General features: G+C 39.8%; 1 protein-coding gene across 4 annotated transcripts in view; it reads left to right on the forward strand.

Moving 5' to 3' along the window:
• The first annotated feature begins 3990 nt into the window (after positions 1 to 3990).
• CHEK1 (checkpoint kinase 1) overlaps positions 3991 to 23003 on the forward strand; it is a 30342-nt gene continuing 11329 nt past the window's right edge. For 2 of the 4 annotated variants that reach the window (XM_011934596.1, XM_011934599.1), the window contains exons 1-11: positions 3991 to 4132; positions 4876 to 4960; positions 5690 to 5913; positions 7290 to 7354; positions 7449 to 7518; positions 11168 to 11356; positions 14050 to 14154; positions 16071 to 16166; positions 21975 to 22083; positions 22273 to 22450; positions 22689 to 22820. In XM_011934596.1, coding sequence (XP_011789986.1) covers positions 4896 to 4960; positions 5690 to 5913; positions 7290 to 7354; positions 7449 to 7518; positions 11168 to 11356; positions 14050 to 14154; positions 16071 to 16166; positions 21975 to 22083; positions 22273 to 22450; positions 22689 to 22820 — 1233 coding nt within the window. In that variant the 5' untranslated portion in view covers positions 3991 to 4132; positions 4876 to 4895. Of the gene's footprint in view, positions 4133 to 4341; positions 4761 to 4875; positions 4961 to 5689; positions 5914 to 7289; positions 7355 to 7448; positions 7519 to 11167; positions 11357 to 14049; positions 14155 to 16070; positions 16167 to 21974; positions 22084 to 22272; positions 22451 to 22688; positions 22821 to 23003 lie in introns of those variants that run through there. The other 2 variants (XM_011934597.1, XM_011934598.1) reach the window with 2 other exon arrangements.

Here is a 23003-nt window from a genome sequence, read left to right on the forward strand (position 1 = left end):
TGGTCTCGATCTCCTGACCTCGTGATCCACCCATCTCGGCCTCCCAAAGTGCTGGGATTACAGGCTTGAGCCACCGCGCCCGGCCTTTTTTTTTTAATGTATCCATTGCTTCTCGCCTTCAACCCAGACCTCTTAGGATCTTCTCTTTATAATGTTTTGAAATCTTCCCAATGTTGTGTCTTGAGTGGGTCACCTATTGTGCTGAGCAGTTTGGAATTTTATGTATGGAAAGTCAAGTTCCTCAGTTCTGGAAAATATTCTTGCGTTATATATGCAAGATATTAAGAGAGGAAAAAGGATGGAAATCCCAACCCTCTTTTTCTTTCTGGAAAATAGTTATTTGGATGGTTCCTGAATTTATCCCCTAATAGTCTTATATTTTACTCTTCTATTTACTCTTCTTCCTTCTCAGAGATTTCCTCAACTTTATTTTCTAATCCAGCTATTTAAAATAGCTTCCTTTTTTTCTTCTATATTTTTAATGCCCAGAGGGGTTGGGTTTTTTGTCATTGTTTGACTATTCCTTTGTTTTGATGTCTTTCATATTAAAGACATTCTCAAATTCTTGCTAGTCTGCTCCTCTTAGGCTGGGTACAGTGGATCACGCCTGTAATCCCAGCACTTTGGGAGGACGAGGCAGGCAGATCACTTAAGACCAGGAGTTCAGGACCAGTCTGGCAATGTGGCAAAACCCTGTCTATACTAAAAATACAAAAATTAACTGGGTATGGGGTACACACCTGTAATCCCAGCTACTGGGCATGAGAATTGCTTGAACCCAGGACGCGGAGGTTGCAGTGAGCAGACATCATGCCACTGCACTCCAACCTGGGAGACAGCAAGACTCTGTCTCAAAAACAAAACAAAACAAAAAAAAAAAAGTGGGACCCAAAAAAGCTGATTGAAAAGTCTGTTTGTAGGGGTTGATGGGGATTAATAATGTGAGTTTCAGTCTACTGTGATCTGCCTGGGCTGTTACATTAGGAAATCCATGATACTGATATTTTAGATGTTTATCTTTTACATAGGTAAGATTCCCTTGAGAAGGCTTGCACATTCTCTTACTCAAGGATGTAAGCCAGGCAGTCAGCTTTCTGGGAGTAGAGTAGGGAAAGAAGTTTTAACAGGCTCAACCTTCAGTGGATAAAACTTAAACCCTCCGTTTTCAGTAAGGTGCCCAAGCTTTTAACTGTGCCTAATGGTCTTCAGTTCACATACTATGCATTTACCCGCTTAAATCTTTTTTTTTTTTTTTTTTTTTTTTTGAGACGGAGTCTGGCTCTGTCGCCCAGGCTGGAGTGCAATGGCCGGATCCTCAGCTCACTGCAAGCTCTGCATCTCGGGTTTACGCCATTCTCCTGCCTCAGCCTCCTGAGTAGCTGGAACTACAGGCGCCCACCACCTCGCCTGGCTAGTTTTTTGTATTTTTTAGTAGAGACGGGGTTTCACTGTATTAGCCAGGATGGTCTCGATCTCTTGACCTAGTGATCCACCCGTCTCGGCCTCCCAAAGTGCTGGGATTACAGGCTTGAGCCACCGCGCCCGGCCTCCCACTTAAATCTTATACGAGCTTTGGGGAGGGACAGTTCCTTGGTTACACAGAAAGGGAAGGGATACAGGGATCTATTTGCTTCTTATGTAGCCTTTAAACCTACCCCCTTTTAGTCCCATTTTTACCTCCATCTTCAGTTACCTGGTGTCACCAGTTCAACTTGAGCTTTTTGAGAGTTCTGTGATGTTAATTCTGCTTTCCATTGCTAGCTTTGGGATTCATCTTCATTACCTTTCATCTAAAGGCTTTCTACTTTCCAAAATGTGACTCATACTCTGTTCTTATGGGTTCTTTTAAATATTGGTATCCTTTACTATTAAAATATTTTAGTAAGCTTTCAGAAGAGAATAGAGGCTATTTCCATGTATTCTGTCTTTCACTGGTATTCTGCTGGAGTCTGTGTATCTTATTTTTTTTTCAGGCTAAAAAGACTCCATCAGACACACAGGAAATTTGCAGGTCTTCCTCTTCTTCATACTCTTTGTTTTCAGCACACAGTGAGGAAACAAGAGAAAATGGGATAAATGATCTAAAAACTTGCTTTTATTTTTATACCAGGCCCTGTGGCTCACTTCTGTAATCCCAGCGACTTGGGATGCTGAGGTCGGAGGATCACTTGAGCCCAGGAGTTCCAGGCTGCAGTGAGCCAAGACTGTCTAGTTGCACTCCAGCCTGGGTGACAGAGCAACACACCGTCTCCAAAAACAACAAACTGTAAACAGGTTACATAAAGCCTAATCTGTGATGTCATGATTCAAAACTATACACATAAGCATTTTGAGAGCTTTTTCCTTGATTTTTGTTCCTGACTTTGCTTTAAAAAAAAAATGTGTGTTTTTGTTGTTGATTGTTTGTTGAGAGGGAGTCTTGCTCTGTCACCCAGGCTGGAGTGCAGTGGCGCAATCTCGGCTCACTGCAGCCTCAGCCTCCTGGGTAGCTGGGATTACAGGCACTTGCCATCACGCCCGGCTAATTTTTATATTTTTAGTAGAGACGGGTTTCACCATGTTGGTCAGACTGGTTTTGAACTACTGACCTCAGGTGATCCACCCGCCTCAGCTTCCCAAAGTGTTGGGATTACAGGCGTGAGCCACCGGACCAGCCTTGAGTAACATTTTATACTTGTTTTACTTTGTTACTATTATCATAATAGCTAGTTATGCTTAGTGTTTGTACGCGGCCCAGTCTTAAGGACTAAGAAAGAAAAATACATAAAATATATAAACAAACAAATATATATATATATATATATTTTTTTTTTTTTTCCTACGGAATCATGCTGTTGCCCAGGCTGGAGTGCAGTAGTGCTGTCATAGCTCACTAATCTCTAACTCCTGGACTCAAACGATTGCTCTGCCCCTAGGCAGAGGCCTACCTCCCAAGTAGCTAGGGCTACAGGGACACACCACCAAGCCCAACTAATTCCTAAAATTTATTTGTAGAGATGGGGTCTCCCTGTGTTCCCCCAGGCTGGTCCTGAACTCCTGGCTTCAAGCTATTCTCCTGCCTTGCCTTCCCAAAGCGCTGCAATTATAGGCAGGAGCCACTGCGCCCGGCCAGTGCTGGAAAATGTAATGGAGATGATCCTGCCTGTCCTTGAGTTCCAATCTAGTTTACTGTCAGAGAATACTTATTTCAATTTTTCCTATTTTGTTCTCGAGTCCCTTTCCTCAGATTTACTTTTCTATTTAAATGACGTTCGCGGCTTTTAAATTTGCATTGTAAAATTTATTTTGGCTCTCCCCGCCTGTTTTTTGCACATTAAAAATGAAAACGTTTGTAGAACTAAGCTAAGCAGATGGTCTTCCTGCAAAAAGATTGGGCTGAACTAAAGCATTGCTTTGGAGGTGGTTCACAGAAAAAATGCAAAACTGGTTATCCGACTTCAAGCTCCAAAATAAACTGCTTTCTTTCTCCGGGAAGTTTCCCCCGCCACACACACTTGACTGCGTGGCCAGTCCTTTCGATGCCTCTCGCTCCCAACACGGAGTTCCTCTATTTCTTCACAGTCAGCTCTCAGCTGCTGCTGCTAGTTTCTCGGCTCCAGCACCACGGGCACAGCACTCTGAAGTTTACAAAGCGCTCTGCAGCACTGACTGTGATCCTCACAGCGCTGTCCGGTGGCCTCACGCAGGTAGTGGTGGAGCTTTTCAGGCCCAGAGCGGCAAGGAGCTAAGCCCGCAGACCCGCCTGGAAGCGCAGCGCGGACGGTCGCGCGACCCTGCGGCATGGAGGCCTGGGCTTCACCCAGAGGCGCTCGAGCACCGCCCAGCCGAGCCTCACAGCGCATGCCACTTCATATTTGGGCCCAGAGCTCAATTCGCACCGATGCAGTCCGCCGTCCTTAAACCTATTCAGCCAGAATCTCTCCCCGACTGTAAAGCAACTCTGGGCGGGAGCGGCAACCTCTCGGCGTCAGTCTTTTAGAGCCGCCGACATTCAGAGAGGCAGGACCCGGGAACGCGCGCTGTCTTGCTTTACGGCACGGGTGCGCGAGTTTGCGGCAGCGTGACGCCAGCAAGTTTTGGCGGGAAAAGCGCTGCATTTGGATTCCTGCAGTGGTGGGCAAAGGACAGTCCGGTGAGTAGGGGCGGCCGGTAGAGTAGGAAAGGCTTCTAAAGAAGGAGTTCGGGGTCTAGATTAGTGAGGGAGGGCACGTTGGGAGAAAGTTAGCATTGACTAGCGCAGGGGATTGGAGAGACTCCTGCGGAGGGTCGGTTTCGAAGGGTGGAGGAATGGTAGCAGGAGATTCCCGTTGTAGAGGGGGGCAGGAGGGACTAACACGCTGCTAGCTAAGAACCCCAAGGAAGGGTCCCAGCCCTTCCTTCCGCCTCTCGGGGCAGTTTGGCCCCGCCCCGGCCTCTGGGACGGGTGGGGGTGTGGATGGGGATGGGAATTGGAACTGAGCAATTGGGAGGAGGCGCTGCCGCTGGCGTCTTCTGCCCGGTTCCGCTCCCTCTGACCCCTTCCTTTCTTCCCCAGAGCCCCACCTCTCCCTCCTCCTTCCCCAGTCGTTCACCGGAAAGCATTTGTCTCCCACCTCTTCACCACAACGATTAATTTCCTCTGAGGCCTGAGGAGGGCAGAATTTCAACTTTCGGTGTGCGTGGAAATGGCGATTGTGATTTACACGACAAAATGGCCAAGTTTAGAATAGTTGTTCGTAGTTGAAAGACTTGGATAAATGTGGATGAGATATAAGGGGAAGGCAAGAGCTGTTCTTTTTCGTGGGGAATCCTGGGGAGGGGAGAGGCGAGGCGCAGTGGCTTCACAGGTGGTCTTACACTCGCTCTCCGTCTTTCCTGGATTCCTGCCTTTTACAGCCGAGGTGCCCGGCGGAGTCATGGCAGTGCCGTTTGTGGAAGACTGGGACTTGGTGCAAACCCTGGGAGAAGGTGCCTATGGAGAGTGAGTTCTTTTAACCTTGCCTTCGTTTTCTGAGTGCATATTCATTGTTCTGGAGTCTCATACTCTGGTGATTTAGAGAGTAGATGTTTGAGTAACTGAAGTTACACAGTCTTTTGCTAGGATTAATATTTTTTCCTTCCCTTTAAAAAAAAAGTTTACTTTGTAAAGAGCTGGAAAGGACACGAAGTTACTGTTTTCGTGCCCACACATTGCTTCTCAGAGTTTAAGCATCGTGATTAATGAGCAAATGAGCAGACTCTGGAGATTGCCTGGTTTCAGATCCTTATTCGTGATCTTAGGCAAGCTTCCTAATGTCATTGTGTACCTCTCCTTCACCACCGTTAGGGTGGCAATAATAGTATCTACCCCATAGGAGCTTAGGACAGTCAGTTACACAAGCACATATAATATGGGATTAATGCTCTTAAAAGTATGTGAGTAGAACATGTATATATGTGATGTGGCTTAGAATTACCTCAGTCTATTTTATGAAGCGTTTATTAAATGACTTGTGTGACAGCATAATGACGTGTTTGGAGGGTTAGCTATTGTATTTCACATTTTAGAAAGGAGTAGTGTCTGTTGAGAACATAGCAGAAACCACTTCCTTGGTTTCTCCTTTGTGGAAAAAGTAATAAAGGTAAAATAGTTTTGGATGCGTCATGTTTAATCTTTGGAAGTTTTAGAAGAAATGGAATTCTGTAATGTTAAAACTTTTTTCCTTTTTAGAGTTCAACTTGCTGTGAATAGAGTAACTGAAGAAGCAGTCGCAGTGAAGATTGTAGATATGAAGCGTGCCGTAGACTGTCCAGAAAATATTAAGAAAGAGATCTGTATCAATAAAATGCTAAATCATGAAAATGTAGTAAAATTCTATGGTCACAGGAGAGAAGGCAATATCCAATATTTATTTCTGGAGTACTGTAGTGGAGGAGAGCTTTTTGACAGAATAGGTATGGAAGAAATTTAAGATAATTATTTTAAACAAGTTTTTAAATTTGTTTTTTAAATCTTGGGCATGCTATTTGGTCGTTGTCCTTTCAGAATTGCTCATGCAACAGTGAAATTGGAATAAATTATCTTTAAAAAATTTTTCCTACTGGTATTAATACATAAAAGCATATATAGAGTCAATGAAAGAAAACTTCTTTCCCAAGTTATATAAGTGATTTTGATTTAAGATTGGTGTCTAACAGACTTTAAGAGTGACAAAATGTAGTTTTATGGTACTATGGTCATAAATGCAGTGTATCCTAAATGCATGTATTACCTACACAATTTTTTCTTTGTAGACATTCTAGTTATATGAAATCATTGTATACATTTACAGATCTAAAATAGCATGCTGTTTCCTCTTGGTTTACATGAAATAATTGAGAATTTTCTAGGATTGCTTTTTGTATATTAAGTAAATTCTATGTTTGCTGTTAATACTTAAACATTCTATGTAGAATCAAAGGACCGATATTTCAGAACACTGAGAAGTACATAAAATAAATCTGGATGTAAATTTATAATTTAAAGCTATTGTATTAACAGTTAAAAACTGATAAAGAGGTACTAGGATCTCCAGTGTGACTCAGGAGAGAGTTGTGGGTAAAAGAAATGGAGTTAATGAGAGAGATCAAAATGTAAAAAGATAACTGATAAAAGAATTTTCATAATGAAATTGTGTTTCATGAAGGACCTCACAGGCATTCGTGGTTTTGTACTGTGAGACTATATGAAGTTTAAATCTGAGCCAGGTGCAGTGGTACATGCCTGTAATCCTAGCTACTCAGGAGGCAGGAGAATTGCTTGAGCTCAGGAGTTCCAGGTTACAGTGAGTTATGATCTCACGCCAGGGCACTCCAGCCTGGGTGAAAGAGCAAGACCCTATCTCTGAAAAAAGTTAAATAATAAAAGAAGTATAATCTCTAAAATATTTAGTGAAATTGGCTTAGATTTGCCCAGACTTCCCCTTTGGCATTATATTTCAGGAATGAGAAAAATAATTAGCGTAGCATTTAGAAGAAATAGGGGAGAATTTGAAGGTTACTGAATCAGGGTTAGTATAAGAGGAAGCAGGGGCTTTCAAGGCATGGCTTACATTCTTGATTTGGATATTGGTTTTTCTCTATATAATTTTTCTGTAATACTACTTTTGCCATCTAACAGAGGTAAATGTGAGTTAAGCCTTCTGTGTATTAGTGGCCTCCTGAATCTTTTGTTGGCATTTGCTTCTGTTTGCCTAAGTACATTTGTAAATGTCTAAGCTTCAAATTAAGAAGCTGTGTGGTTGCTACCTGATTATATTTAGTCAATAAACTTTCTTTCATATTTGTTTTAGAGCCGGATATAGGCATGCCTGAACAAGATGCTCAGAGGTTCTTTCATCAACTCATGGCAGGAGTGGTAGGTATAGTTGTCCATGTCCCTTTTACTTAAAATTAGTATGAATACATTACATTACCAAATTCTAGTGTGTTTCCCTCTGCATCCCTCTTAGGTTTATCTGCATGGTATTGGAATAACTCACAGGGATATTAAACCAGAAAATCTTCTGTTGGATGAAAGGGGTAAGTTTAGCATTTTATCACTGGTACCTAAGTTATTTTAATATAGCCATACAAGGCAAAATCAAGTCTTTTGCATTACTGGAATTTCAAGACAAAATCTGAAAAATCAAGGAAATTTTGGAGACTTAGTATATTTGGAAATCACAAGTCTCATTATGCAATACAATTGCAGATCAGGTAGAGAAACCTGACCTAGGTGCAAGCCTAGCTCACTGTATGTGTAAGAATAATTTTTTTTTTTTGATACAGGATCTCACTCTGTCGCCCAGTCTGGAGTACACTGTATTATCAGGGCTTACTGCAGCCTTGACCTCCTAGGCTCAAGTGATCCTACCACCTCAGCTTGCCAAGTAGCTAGGACCAGCTACAGGCAGGTGCCACCATGCCTGACTAATGTTTAATTTTTTGTAGAGATGGAGTTTTCTTTTTTTGCTCAGGCTAGTCTTGAACTCCTGGACTCAAGCAGTTTACTGGCCTTAGCCTCCCAAAGTGTTGGGATTATAGACATGAGCCACCATGCCTGGCCAAGAATAGTTTAAAATAATTCGTTAATGCATTAATAAAGGGAAGTTCCTGTGGAATACCCTGGACCTTAGTCTTGTCCTGTTCACTCTTTTTTTATGTATAACTTGGATAAATAGATAAGAAATTTAGTTATATTTTCTGGATGTCATCAAATTGAGAAGGATGGATAGCGAAAGCTTTAGCTTATAGGGTCAGAATCAAAAAAGAAATGTCAGCTGTATGAGGCAGTTTTTGTCTGGTTTGATGTTTTATTCTTAGTATTAGAATAGTGCTTAACAAATGGTTGGCTTTCTTTTTTTGAAACAGAGTCTTGCTCTGTTGCCCAGGCTGGAGTGCAGAGACATGATCTCGGCTCACTGTAACTGCTGCCTCCCCGGTTCAGGTGATCCTCGTGACTTAGGCCCCTTAGTAGCTGGGATTACAAGCCTGAGCCACCACACCTGGCTAATTTTTATATTTTTAGTAGAGACGGGGTTTTGTCATGTTGGCCAGGCTGGTCTCGAGCTCTTGGCCTCAAGTGATCCACCTCCCTTGGCCTCCCAGAGTTCTGGGATTATAGGTGTGAGCCACCGCACCCAACCTATACATGCTATTTTCTTATGTGCATATGGATTTTACTTTTTACCCCTTTACATTGAGTTTCTATAACATAAAAATCTTTATTTAAAACTTTAAAAATTCAGATACATAAAAATTCTTATGTATAATATTATAATGAAATGTAAATAGATATGTAGCAACCCACCTGGTTTAAAAAGACAACATTATTTGTATATAAGGATGCTCACAGTGGCGATGTTTTTAATATAGCAGAAAACTAAATAACCCAAATGCCTATCAACAATAAATTATGAAATGGATGCCTTATATCTACAAGCAGTGACATGGATGAATTTCAGGTATATAATGATGTACAGCAAAAAGAGACAGTTGCAAAAGAATTCATATGGTCTGATTCTATTTATACACAGTTCAAAAATATGTAAAACCTAGTATATTGTTTGAGGATGTAAACATGGAGGAAAAAAACACGTAGAAAAGCAAGGGTGTTGTGATAAAACCAAATTCAGAATGGTGGTTACCTCTAAGAAGGTAAGGGAGGGCATGTATTTAAGGAAGTATTTACAGATTTCGAAGGAAATAGAACATTGTTTTTCTAAAGTGAGTGGATGTTTATTACATTGTTATTCTTTATATCTTGTATTAACATACAAGATATAATTCCTTATTTCTATTTAGTATTTAGGAGTCTTTTTAAAAAGGAAATAAAATGTTACCAGTATTTAATGCCCTCCTGTTTATTTCATCACAAATATTTTCTTCCTTTCTTTTTGTAAGAGCTAAACATATTCCTAATTTTAAATTTTATTATGTGCAATTCTCTAAAATAGCTCAGTATTACGTTGCAGACATAACAAAACGAAGTCCAAAGAATATTTTAGTTATCCATTAGTATTTTAAGTGATTACTACTCATAAGTAATTTGGAACTCAATCTTGGTTTGTCCAGATAGTGTCATCTTTAGCTATTAAAAAGGTAACTGGGTGCAGTTGCTCATGCCGGTAATCCCAACACTTTGGGAGGCTGGCATGGGAAGATTACTTGATCCTGGAAGTTTGAGACCAACCTGGACAACGTAGACCCTGTCTTTATGAAAAATTTTTTTAAAAATTAGGCATGGTGTTGTACACCTGGAGTCCTAGCTACTTGGGAGGCTGCAGCAGGAGGATTGATTGCTTCAACCTAGGAGGGCAAGGCTGCAGTAAGCCGTGATCACACCGCTACACACTGCTGTTCTAGCCTGAACAGCAGAGTGAGACCCTTTCTCAGAAAAAAAAAAAAAAAAAAAAGGATAGTCACAGTAGCTACCTCCTCAGTCAGATAGAGGTAAACATTTCATTGGTTTACATATTGTGTGAATGTACTTGATTTTTAAAGAATCAGCCCCCTATTTTGAGACATTTAAGTTGCTTCTGACTTAAAAAATAAATTAGGACAGTGATGACTTTTATCAATTTGTGCAAAGGGCCAATATAAAAATTGGGTCATGCTATAATATTTTTTATGCCGTTAGCTTTTTTGTCCCACTTACGCAGTATTTCTTGTCAGTATGTATAGATACACCTTGTTGATTTTTTTCAAAACCTACCTCCACATTTTCCATTGTGCAAACGTATTGTAAGATTTAATCATTTATTGATGGACATTTATTTACAAATAATATTGCTATGGATATTATGTTTGTGAATTTGCGGGATTATTTCTATGGATATAGAAGTGGGAATTGCTAGTTCAAAGAGTGAATGTTTCACATTTTAGTGTGTTTTGCCAGATTGCCCTCTGATAATAGAAGGCATTTTCTAACTCTTAAGACTGGGTTAGATTCCTTTGCTCTAAGATCTTGTAGTGCTCTATATTTTTGTAACCTTCATAACAGTCTTCTATTGTCAGTCTTCACTGATTTATCTGCTACCTGCATTGGCTGGCATAGTGTCTGTCAGTAAGTTATAGTAGATATTCACTAGATATAAGTTAAGTCCTGCCTACAGTTTTTGTGTGTTGAAGATGGGAAATTAGGGTATATGTTTGGTCTTCTGAATTTTTTTTTGTACGGAATTTTTCCTCTTTTTCTCAGACTCCCTACTTTGAAAAAGAAAAAAAATATTGTGGTTTGTTAAATTTTGGTTTGTCTTCACATGTTTTCTTCTGCCAGCTGGGTTTGCTTGCTGCTGAGAAAGTTGTGCCTAACGTACTACTGATGTTTCCTTCCTGCCTTCCACCCTACCTGACGAAGGGCCTTGCTTTGCTTTCAGCTCAGGTTTAGAGTGCTCTTTTCCTGAAGGGCAGCACCTTCTGACTACAACCTCTTGCTTTAATCTGGTCCAGACTGCTTTGCATGTTGGTTATACTTCTTTTAAGTTAATAGAAGAGATGAGGCCTCTTTCTACTTTTAGTATAGATGATATATATTTTTTTTAATTTGGTCTATTTTGCTTATTTTAAGATAAGTTCTACAAACCTTAAGTAACACCAGTGATTTTTTTTCAATAAAACTTAATTCCTGTAAGTATATCTGTTTGCAAAACATTTTTATTCAGTGCCGTCTTTTTTTCTTTTGGTTTAGATAACCTCAAAATCTCAGACTTTGGCTTGGCAACAGTATTTCGGTATAATAATCGTGAGCGTTTGTTGAACAAGATGTGTGGTACGTTACCATACGTTGCTCCAGAACTTCTGAAGAGAAGAGAATTTCATGCAGAACCGGTTGATGTTTGGTCTTGTGGAATAGTACTTACTGCAATGCTCGCTGGAGGTAAGAGCTCTTTAATCATGGTAAAATTCCTATAAAAAGTCAGATTAGTTATACTGAAATAAATGAAATAAACCAAGGAATTCATATTTATATAATAGTTTTTGTTTTCTTTTTTAAGAGACAGGGTCTCATTCTGCTGTCCAAACCGGAGTACAGTGAGCTATTATAGCTCACTGCAGCCTCAGACTTCTAGGCTCAAGCAATCCTCTGGCCTCACTCTTCCAAGTAGCTAGGACCAGTGGTGCTTGCCACAAGACATCTGGCTAAGTTTTAAAAATGTATTGTAGAGATGGGGTCTTGCTGTGTTTCCAGGCTGGTGTTAAACACCTGGTCTCAAGCAAACCTTCTGTCTTGGCCTCCAAACTGTTAGGATTAAAGGCATGAGCCATGGCACCCAGCTTCTATAGTAGTATTTTAATAGTCTCTTGATCAGTTTAGGTTGCTGTAACAAAGTATCATAGACTGCATAGCTTATAAACAACAAATTTATTTCTCACAGTTCTGGAGGCTGAAGGTATGATACTAGGAGTGCCAACCTGGTCATGTTTCAGTCAGGGCCCTCTTCCTGATTTGCAGATGGCTGTATTCCTGTGCTCTCATGGTGGACAGCCAAGAGAGCAGAAGCAGGTCCTATTGTGTGGTTTTTTTTTTTTAAAGACCAGAGTCTTGCTCTGTCACCCAGGCTGGAGTGCAGTGGTGCGATCTCAGCTCACTGCAACCTCTACCTCCTAGGTTCTAGCAGTTCTCCTGTCCCAGCCTCCCGAGTAACAGGGATTACCAGCACGCATCATCAACCCCAGCTGATTTTTGTATTTTGACTAGAGACAGGGTTTTACCGTGTTGGCCAGGCTGGTCTCAAACTCCTGATCTCAAGTGATCCACCCACCTCAGCCTCCCAAAGTGCTGTTTTTTGTTTTTTTGTTTTTTTAAAATGACCAGATGTTGTGAGACATTATGTCTGTTTTTTGTTTTGTTTTGTTTTTTGTGTTTTTTGTTTTGAGACAGGGTCTCACTCTATTGCCCAGGCTGGAGTGCAGTGGCACAATTCAAGGCTTCCTGCAGCCTTGACCTCCCAGGCTCAAGTGATCCTCCCACCTCAGTCCCCTCAGTATCTGGGACTACAGGCGTGCACCACCATACCTGGCTTATTTTGTGTGTGTGTGTGTGTTTTTTTTTGTTTGTTTGTTTTTTTAAGAGACGGTCTTGCCATGGTACCCAGGCTGGTCCTGAACTCCTGGGCTCAAGTAATCTGCCTACCTTGGCCTTCCAAAGTGCTGGGATTACATAATTAGTGCCCTATGAAGGCACAATATTGGCCGGGCACACGAGCCCTTATTAGACACTAATAAGGTCTTTTTATTTTTTTATTTTTTTGAGACGGAGTCTCGCTCTGTCACCCAGGCTGGAGTGCAGTGGCCAGATCTCAGCTCACTGCTCCGCCTCCCGGGTTTACGCCATTCTCCTGCCTTAGCCTCCCGAGTAGCTGGGACTACAGGCGCCCGCCACCACGCCCGGCTAGTTTTTTGTATTTTTTTAGTAGAGACAGGGTTTCACCGTGTTAGCCAAGATGGTCTCGATCTCCTGACCTCGTGATCTGCCCGTCTCGGCCTCCCAAAGTGCTGGGATTACAGGCTTGAGCCACCACGCCCCGCCGACACTAATAAGGTCTTAATAAGACCACTAATACCATTTTTTGAGGGATCCAATCCCCAGGACCTAATTACCTCTCAAAGGCCCCACCTCCAAATGCCATTGCATTGTGAGTTAGGATTTCAGCATGACTTTTGAGGGGGACACAAATATTTATTACATTGCAAATAGTAACTTATTTATAATCCCAAAGATTTTTTTTTTTTTTTTTTTGAGACGGAGTCTCGCTGTGTCGCCCGGGCTGGAGGGCTGGAGTGCAGTGGCCGGATCTCAGCTCACTGCAAGCTCCGCCTCCCGGGTTTACGCCATTCTCCTGCCTCAGCCTCCGGAGTAGCTGGGACCACAGGCGCCCGCCACCTCACCCGGCTAGTTTTTTGTATTTTTAGTAGAGACGGGGTTTCACCGTGTTAGCCAGGATGGTCTCGATCTCCTGACCTCGTGATCCGCCCGTCTCGGCCTCCCAAAGTGCTGGGATTACAGGCTTGAGCCACCGCGCCCGGCCTGTTTTTTTTTATTATTTTATTTTTTGAGACAAAGCCTTGCTCTGTCGCCCAGGCTGCAGTGCAGTGGTGTTATCTTGGCTCACTGCAGCCTTGACCTCTCAGGTTCAAGTGATCCTCTCACATTAGCCTCCTCAGGAGCCAGGACTACAGATGCACACCACCACGACCAGCTAATTTTATTTATTTTTTGTAGAGATAGGGTCTCGCTATGTTTCCCAGGCTGGTCTCAAACTCCTGGGCTCAAGCAATCCTTCTGCCTCAGCCTCCCAAAGTGCTATGATTACAGGCCTGAGCTACCATGCCTGCTCTGATTCATCTATCTTTGAAGTGCTTCTAAAGTTTCTAAGTTGAGATTCTCTTTTTTTTTTTTTGAGACAGAGTCTTGCTCTGTCACCCAGGCTGGAGTGCAGTGGCCAAGTTGGGATTCTTAGTTTGAAAACCATATTGAATTAATTCAAAGGAAACTTTTCATGGATTTGTATTACTATTTTTCCTTGAAATCTGAACATTAAAAAAAACTGAGACTTGCTTTGTTTTTAGAATTGCCATGGGACCAACCCAGTGACAGCTGTCAGGAATATTCTGACTGGAAAGAAAAGAAAACATACCTCAACCCTTGGAAAAAAATCGATTCTGCTCCTCTAGGTAACTGGATTATCTTGAGTGAAAGAGTACTCATTTCTTAAAGTCTTGTGCTATTTGAATTTTTTCTTATTTTTTTGTTTTAAACTTATAAATAATTCATGAATCTTGTAGATAAATTAGTAACTGTAAGTAAAAATTAAGGAAAAAATAACTCTTTAGTTCCAGAACTCTGCCATAGATTTTTAAAAATATTTTGGGGAGTGTATATTCAGAGCAGCTTGAATCTGTGCTCTTAGGTGGCTTTTTACTTAAAAAAAAAAAAAAAAGTTTTCACATGTGCTATGCTTTGTTACAAATACACTCATTTGTTGCTTAATTATAGGGATGCACTCTAACAATTGTTTCATTAGGTGAGTTCATCATTGTGTGAACATCATAGAGTATACTTACATAAATCTAGATAGTATAGCTTACTGTAAATCTAGCTATATGGTACAGCCTATTGGTCCCAGGCTGCAAACCTCTATAGCGTGTTACTCTATTGAGTACTGTAAGGAATTGTAACATAATGGTATTTGTGTATCTAAATATAGGAAAAGTATAGTAAAAATACAGTGTTATAATCTAATGGGACTGTCTGTTATACATGTGGTCCATTCTTGACTGAAACATCAATGTGGCCCATGAGTATGTAAAATGAATATATGTATATTATTTATATGTGTTTTTATACAAAATGAGATCACACTATTATTTTGTAACTGTTTTTGGTTTTAATGTGCAGTGAACATTCTTCCATGACTATAATTGTAGGTCTACATCATTGTTTTAAAGGCTGTGATGATATTCTGCCATGTGCATATGCCTTACAATACTCTTTTAATCACTTTGTTGGAGATTTTTCTAAATTTTCACAGATATAAAAGAGATATAAGTATCTGTGTAACTTAATCATGACACATACCCTTAAATTGTTCATTGAAATCCCCAGAAGCAAAATTGCAGCATCAAAGATGTAGTTTTTATTATTATGGCTTATTTTGTCAAATTGCTTCCTGAAAGTTTGAACCATTTCATCACAGTCTCATCAATTTACATTAAAAAAAGAAAAACTAACAGGCCTTTAAGTGATAGTCTTTTATTTTTATTTTAAATTTAATACTAATGAAGTTGTATACACTTTGTGTTAGTTTTTTGTCTATTTTGCTCATTTTTGTCAAGCATATTGTTTTTCTTACCAGTTCGAAGTTTTTTTTTTTTTTGTAACATATTGACCTTTGCACTTGTTACAAATACTTTTCACAATTTATCATTTATTTTCATTTTGTTTTGCTATATTGACATTCAAATCTATTATCTTGTCCTTTGTGGTCCCTGACTGTAATGTCTTTGGAAAGGTCTTTTACCTCTACTATTTAAAAGTTCCCTATTTTTTCATTTAATGGTTTTATGGCTTCATTTTTACATTTAAATCTTTGGTCCATTAGGAAATAATTTTGATGTAGGGAGATATATGAATTTTTTCTCAAGAAAATCAAGATACCTTAGGATGGTTAGATTACTGTCTCTTTAAAAGTTATTGGTAAGTAAATGTTCATTATAAAACTGAATAAGGAGGTCACGTGAGAACATGACATTGAAGTAATGAAATTCAGTATTGAAAATGGATAAGGGGGTTTCTGTATCTTTTTGTTAATCTTGTCACATGAGGAGAAACATTTCCACCTGGCTCTTGTTCTCAGTTGCAAACAATTGAGAATCAGATCAAGGGAAGACTATTCCAAGATATAGACAGCAGCAGAGAAAAACTGCATGAAATTAAAGCAATAATTTAGTAGCTTTAATTCTTTCTCTTCCCCAGAAAATAATATTTAGACATAAGTAGGCCAAGAGAAAATGTGTTTCTTACCGCAAGCCATAGGCTTCTCGAATCTCCATGACTCTTTCATGAATGTAGTCTTAATGTTTGTTTTTAGCTCTGCTGCATAAAATCCTAGTTGAGAATCCATCAGCAAGAATTACCATTCCAGACATCAAAAAAGATAGATGGTACAACAAACCCCTCAAGAAAGGTAATATCCTTAAACTACGTGTTTGTTTTTCTGTGGAAAAAAAGGTAGTTGCAAAGTCATTATCACAGGTCAACAACATGTGATGGCTATGATCTCTGTCCTCGTGGAGATTATAATGTCTAGTAGGAAAAAAATATAAAAATAATTTTGTTTATTAATAATTATAAAAGGGAAAGTCAGGGTACTATAGCTAAGTGTTTGACCAAGCCTAAGGGACAGGGAAGACTTTTCCTCCTGAAGAAATTACATTAAATCTAAGATTTGAAGATTAAAGGGAAGCTAGCCAGGGAAAGTAAGTGGCAGATTTGATTCTGAACAGGGGAAGCAGTATTTGAAATCTCTTAGATTTTTGAAAGTCTGATGCATTTGAGAAACTTGAAAGATCAGTATGGCACGAGCCATGTCTGCTCTGTGCATCATTGTATCATCAGTGCTTAGCACAGTATATGGTGCACCACAGGCAGTCATTAAATATTTGTTTAGTGAATGAGTGAACAGGGAAGTGGGAGAGGAAGAGAGGTTTGAGATGAGGACAGAGAGGTCGCTAGTGGCCCGTTTGTGGAAGAAGACCTTGTAAGCCATGTTAAGGATTTGGGGCTTTAACTTAAGACCACTGGGGAGACTTTTGGGAGATTTTAAGCAAGAATATGACATAGTCATATCTTTGGTTTAAAAATATCTCTCTGACGACCTTCCCCCCCGCCCCCATTGTTTTTTATGAATAGGGAAAAATTCAGGGTACTGTAGGTTTTTCTGCTAGTTGTCTAGTTGTGGTAAGCTGGTGGCTTGGAGTAGGTTAGGGCAGTGGTATTGGAGAAATGAGATAATCCCAAAGAAATTTAAGAACTAGTATTGATAGGACTGTTAGGCTGTGAATGGGAGGAGAGAGGACAGTGACTAGAGATTATGAATGAGAAACATTCAGAGAGTTATTAAAGAAGAATTAGTGTTTAACTCTGTCCTCATGGACAGAAAAAAGTTAATGTTTAAAAATTCACTCTTCTTTAACACCCCTCTGCATGTTTCTTTCTCGTTGTTCTAACTTAAAGTCCAATTCTCCCCTGAGGACACTGCTTCCTCTGAAGTGGTATTGTCCTCCTTATTTTTCATTGTCACTTTCTCCCATCTTCCTGTATGTCTCTCCCCTCTAACTTTTGAACCCCCAATTAAAATTTCTGCCATACTATCATATTCTCCATTGATGTATATACCCTTGATGTAACTTTCGTCATGATTCTTGGTGATTTAAATATTTATTTGGATCATCCTCCTAATATCCTGACTTCACTGTTACTTGACCTTCTCTCCTGTGGTGATATTGTCTTTGAATGCTCTGCACTGATCACCAGTATAATTTTTCTGACTTCCTCCCTTAATATTCTGACTTAAACAGTCCTTTGACTCTATCTGGACTTGCAATTAATTAATTCTATCTCTTCAGTCTCTTATCTGCTCCCTCTCTAGGTCTTTGATTTCATCTTTACCTATCTTAAATCTTTAGGTTAGTCATTATAAATGACTGCTTTGCATTCATCATCTTCGATTTCCTTGTCCCTTTCTCTCTTCATCATATTTAGTGGGTAAAACCCAGTAAGTAGTTTCTGGTTTAATCTAGTAGTTTTCTACGTACTCCACACTTGTACCTGCACGATGGATTGCAGCAGGAGAAAAATACCCAAAAATCTTCACTTTAAATTCAGGATTACTAATTTCAAGTGGGTCTTTAATGCTGCCTGGCATTTTTGGGGCTTCATTTCCCCACATCTTTCACTATCCTGTTCTCCTAAATCTTGTTTTTATAATACGTTTCTCCTTTGTTTTTTTTTGTTTTTTTTTTTGAGACAGGGTGTTGCACTCACCCAAGCTGGAGTGCAGTGGCCCCATCTCGGCTCACTTCAACCTCTGCCTCTCAGGTTCAAGTGATTCTCATGCCTGAGCCACCCGGGTAGCTGGGATTACAGGCGCGAACCACCACACCTGGCTAATTTTTATAATTTTAGTAAGGGTTTTGCCATGCTGGCCAGGCTGGCCTCAAAAGTCCTAGCCTCAAGTAATCCCCCTGCCTTGGCCTCCCAAAGTGCTGGGTTTATAGGCGTGAGCCACTGAACCTGGTCCTTTAACTTTTATTATCTTCTTCCCCATCCTCATTCTCAGTTGTTCACTTTGCTTCCTGTGTCACTGGGAAATGAAAGCCACAAGAGAACGCCAGCTCCCACCACCATCTCCCTCACACTAACTGCCTCTATGTTCATGTATTCTCCTTTGTCCTGTATTGCTGTGGATAAACTGCTCCGGATGTAAGCCAGGTCTTTCTCTTACCTACTCAAGGACTTTGTCTAGCAATTTTTCTCTCTCTCCTACGTTATTAATTTGTCCGTCTCTACTGGATCTTTCTCATCAGCATACCTACATGCTTTTTCTCCCATTTTAAAATCAAATCATTATGGTAATAAAATTTCTCTTAACTCCACTTTTCCCTACCATTCCATCTTCTTCACAATTGAACGTTCCTAAAATTGCTTCTCATTTCTAACACCTCAAAACGAGTTTTCAGTTTCATCTGTTTCGTTGCCAAAAGTCACAGTGATTTTTGGAAGATGTTGCCAAGTTCAAAGTAATAGTCCACTGTGGTCAACTGAGGTCTGAAAAGATTAAATGGCAAGTTCCAGAAGTAAACAATTGATGGGTTTTATTTATTTATTTATTTATTTATTTTGAGACAGGATCTTGCTCTGTTGCCCAGATTGGAGTACAGTGGCGTGGTCTCGGCTCACTGAAACCTCTACCTCCTGAGCTTAAATGGTCCTCCCATCTCAGCCTCCTGAGTAGCAGGGACTACAGGTGTGAGCCACTGTGCCCACCTACTTTTTGTATTTTTGGTAGAGACCTGGTCTCGCCATGATGCCCATACTGGTCTCAAACACCTGGGCTTAAGCATTCCACCCACTCCGGCCTCCCAAAGCACTGGGATTGTAGGCATGAGCCACGATGCCCTGCCATAGATTTTAAATTGTGTGCTATTCTGAGTAGCATGATAAAATCTTGTGCTGTCCTACTTCGTCTCACTTGGGATGTGAATCATTCCTTTTTCCAGTATATTCACGTTCCATGTGCTACCTGCTTGTAGCTGTTTTGGTTATTAGATCAAAAGAACATATATAGGGTTTGGTACCATTTGTACTTTCAGGCATCCACTTCAACATATCCCTCTGTGGATAAGTGGGGACTACTGTAGTCAGTTCTCAGACCTCTTGTTTTATCTCATCAGTATTTTATACAGTTGATCATGCCCTCCTTTAAACACTTTCTTCATTTGGCTTCCAGGCATTACACTGTTCTGATTTTCGTCCTCCTCACTGGTCACTCCTTTTCAGTCTCTTTTGATGGTTTTCTTTCATCTACTCAGCTTCCTACTATTGGAGTTCTCCAGGGCTGAATCTATGGATCTCCTTTGTTTTCTTCTCCACACTCACTCCATTGGTAATATTACTTGGTTTCATGGCTCTAAATAAAACTATATGTTGACAGTCGTCACATTTATATCAACCTAGACCTTTCCTCTAAATTCCAAACTTACATGTCTTAACTGCCTTCTGAAATTTCACTTGAATGTTAAGAGGCATCTCAAACTTGATGAATTCCAAACTGAGTTACTGATCTTTTCTTTTCAAATCCATTTCTTTTCGAAGTCTTTCCCTTGTTGGCTAATGGCAACTGCATTATTCTTGTTATGCAGATCAGAAACCTTGGAATCATCCTTCGTTTTTCTCATTCTCTTTACTTCACATCCAGTCCACCAAGTAATTCTGTTAACCTCTAAATTTCTAGAATCTGATTACCTTTTTTCACCTCCACGGCAACCCTATCATTCCAAACTACTGTGATATCTTTCCAGAATGTTCTGATTTAAAAATAAATTAGAATATATCACCGTTCTACCCAAAACCTCCAGTGCTTTAGTTCTTACCCATAGTGTAAGCTAAAATCAGTTGATGACCTGTGAGTTCTTAACACAGTGTCCCTTACATTACTTCTCTGACCTCAATTCTGCTTTGCTCCCCCTTGGTCATAGCTGTATCAGTCTTCTCATTGTTCTCCAAGTGCTCCAGGCATACTTCTACCTCACTGTTTTTGTAACGACTGTTCCCTATGCCTGGAAATGCTTTTTCCAAGGGGACTTATTTGCATGTCTTATTCCCTCACTTTCTTTGGATATTGACTACAATGTCATCTTTCCAATAAGCCTTTCCTGGCCATGCTATTTAAAATGATATCCCTTCCCTCTAACACATTTCTTAAATTTTTAAAATTTTCACTATCTTGTGGATATATGCAATCCAACACATTTCTTCATTTTATTTTCCTCCATTGTACTTACCACCATTTAGCTTATTTTTAACTTTATTTGAATTCATTTTATGTTATTTTGTCTCTCCTCAGTAGAATGTAAGATTAAAGAGGTCAAGGATTTTTTTCTATTTTGCTCACTGCTGAATACCTAATACCTAGAATAATGCCTGGCACAGAGTAGACCTAATAAAATATTTGAGTGGATGGATTAATAAATAAAAAGCAGGTTAAAAAAAAAACTTAAGCATGTTTAAAAAAAAAAAAGAAACTTAAGCCTGTTTAAGTGGTTTGGGTATAGATCCTGTAAAGAGGAAGAGGCTGACAGTCTAAGACAAAGGGAATAAGTAACAGGATCAAGATCCTGAGGAGGTAGAAGGGTATAGGCTCCAAAGCACAAGTAGAGAGATGAACATTCGATAGGAGAATGGAAGGGATGAAAGGATGTATAGTAATACAATTAACTTAGATTTGATAGGGATAAGTTGATGTAGTTTTTGTCTAATGGCTTTCTCTCCAAAATGGAGGGTAGTAGTATAGGTACTGGATGGTAGTCTTGGGAATTACAGAAAAGTGTAGTTTTGAAATGATCCTTGTGGAGAAAAGGAAAGGAAACTAGAGAAACAGATAGAATTATCTGGCAATATTGAGGTTTGGCTAGGGATTGTAACCATAAATTTACAGTGGTGTCATTTTCCATATAATATTCTTTGTAAAGCTTTTCCAGGGAATCAAAGAATTTTGGCTAGAACAGATTCATAATGTTTATTGCTATTATCATAAATTATTTTTTATTTTAAAAAGTTCTAGTCCTTTAGTCAGGTCTGTCGTCTTCATAGAACATTGTTCTGTTACCCACAAAAGATGCCATTAAGATTGTGACCTGGGCCAGGCACGGTGGCTCACACCTGTAATCCCAGTACTTTGGGAGGCTGAGGCGGGTGGATCACGAGGTCAGGAGATGAAGACCATCCTGGCTAACACAGTGAAACCCCATCTCTACTAAAAATACAAAAAAAAAAAAAGCTGGGTGTGGTGGCGGGCGCCTGTAGTCCCAGCTACTCAGGAGGCTGAGGCAGGAGAATGGTGTGAACCTGGGAGATGGAGCTTGCAGTGAGTCAAGATCGCGCCATTGCACCCCAGCCTGGGCAGCAGAGCGAGACTCCATCTCAAAAAAAAAAGACTGTGGTCTGCGCATACTCCACACTTTGAACATGCCTACAGGTCATACTTAGGTATTGTAAAATACCTAATTGGACAAATGAGTCTTAGTAATTTTATAACTTGGGCACATTTTTTATAAAATCATATAGGAAGGCTTTGTTTTATATCTTATAAAAATTTTGTGTTAAATAAATAGATTTAGATGTAGTTTTACTTCTTCAGGTTGCCAGTTGAGTTAATTTAAAAACATATTTGCATAGAAGACTTGAAAGCATTTGTATTTGTTTTCTTTTTTAGGGGCAAAAAGGCCCCGAGTCACTTCAGGTAGTGTGTCAGAGTCTCCCAGTGGATTCTCTAAGCACATTCAATCCAATTTGGACTTCTCTCCAGTAAACAGTGCTTCTAGGTAAGACTGATAAAGATTAAGTCGTTTTTGATTGTAGTATCCCCCATGAAGAATAATACATGTATGTGTTTTTTCCTAATATTCGACATTAATGAACATAATACTGTAAGCATGAGAACTTTTGTGTGATATAAGAAAGGCCTGATAGATTTAATTTTATGTATGTTTCCTTCTGTCTTAATGCCTTAGTGAAGAAAATGTGAAGTACTCCAGTTCTCAGCCAGAACCACGCACAGGTCTTTCCTTATGGGATACCAGTCCCTCATACATTGATAAATTGGTACAAGGGATCAGCTTTTCCCAGCCCACATGTCCTGATCATATGCTTCTGAATAGTCAATTACTTGGAACCCCAGGATCCTCACAGGTGAGGGAATTTCATTTTTTTAATAAATAGTGGCAGCTCTTTATTTTTTCTTGTCTTAAAGTCCTTTTTTAATGTGTAAATCTTAGATATATAACCTTTAAATCACATGGTTTTTTTTGTCAAGGAAGAAAGAGGAGGGAGGCCTTCATGCAAAAGAATTTTAAGTCAGACTAAAGCTATGATATTACTGTCTTTAGTCATAATGGATTTATTCAGTTGTCTTCTGTTTGACATGTAGAACCCCTGGCAGCGGTTGGTCAAAAGAATGACACGATTCTTTACCAAATTGGATGCAGACAAATCTTATCAATGCCTGAAAGAGACTTGTGAGAAGTTGGGCTATCAATGGAAGAAGAGTTGTATGAATCAGGTGTGTTTCATTGATTTTCATTATACCTTTTCCTGAAGAAAAATTGAAGTATTTGAGTAAAAGCTATCATTAGTATATTTTTTAAATACAGGCGGTGGCTCACACCTGTAATCCCAGCTCTTTGGGAGGCCGGGATGGGCAGATCACCTGAGGTCAGGAGTTTGAGACCAGCCTGGCCAACGT

Source organism: Colobus angolensis, unplaced genomic scaffold (genome assembly GCF_000951035.1).
Source record: "Colobus angolensis palliatus isolate OR3802 unplaced genomic scaffold, Cang.pa_1.0 Scaffold137, whole genome shotgun sequence".
Taxonomy (NCBI): domain Eukaryota; kingdom Metazoa; phylum Chordata; class Mammalia; order Primates; family Cercopithecidae; genus Colobus; species Colobus angolensis.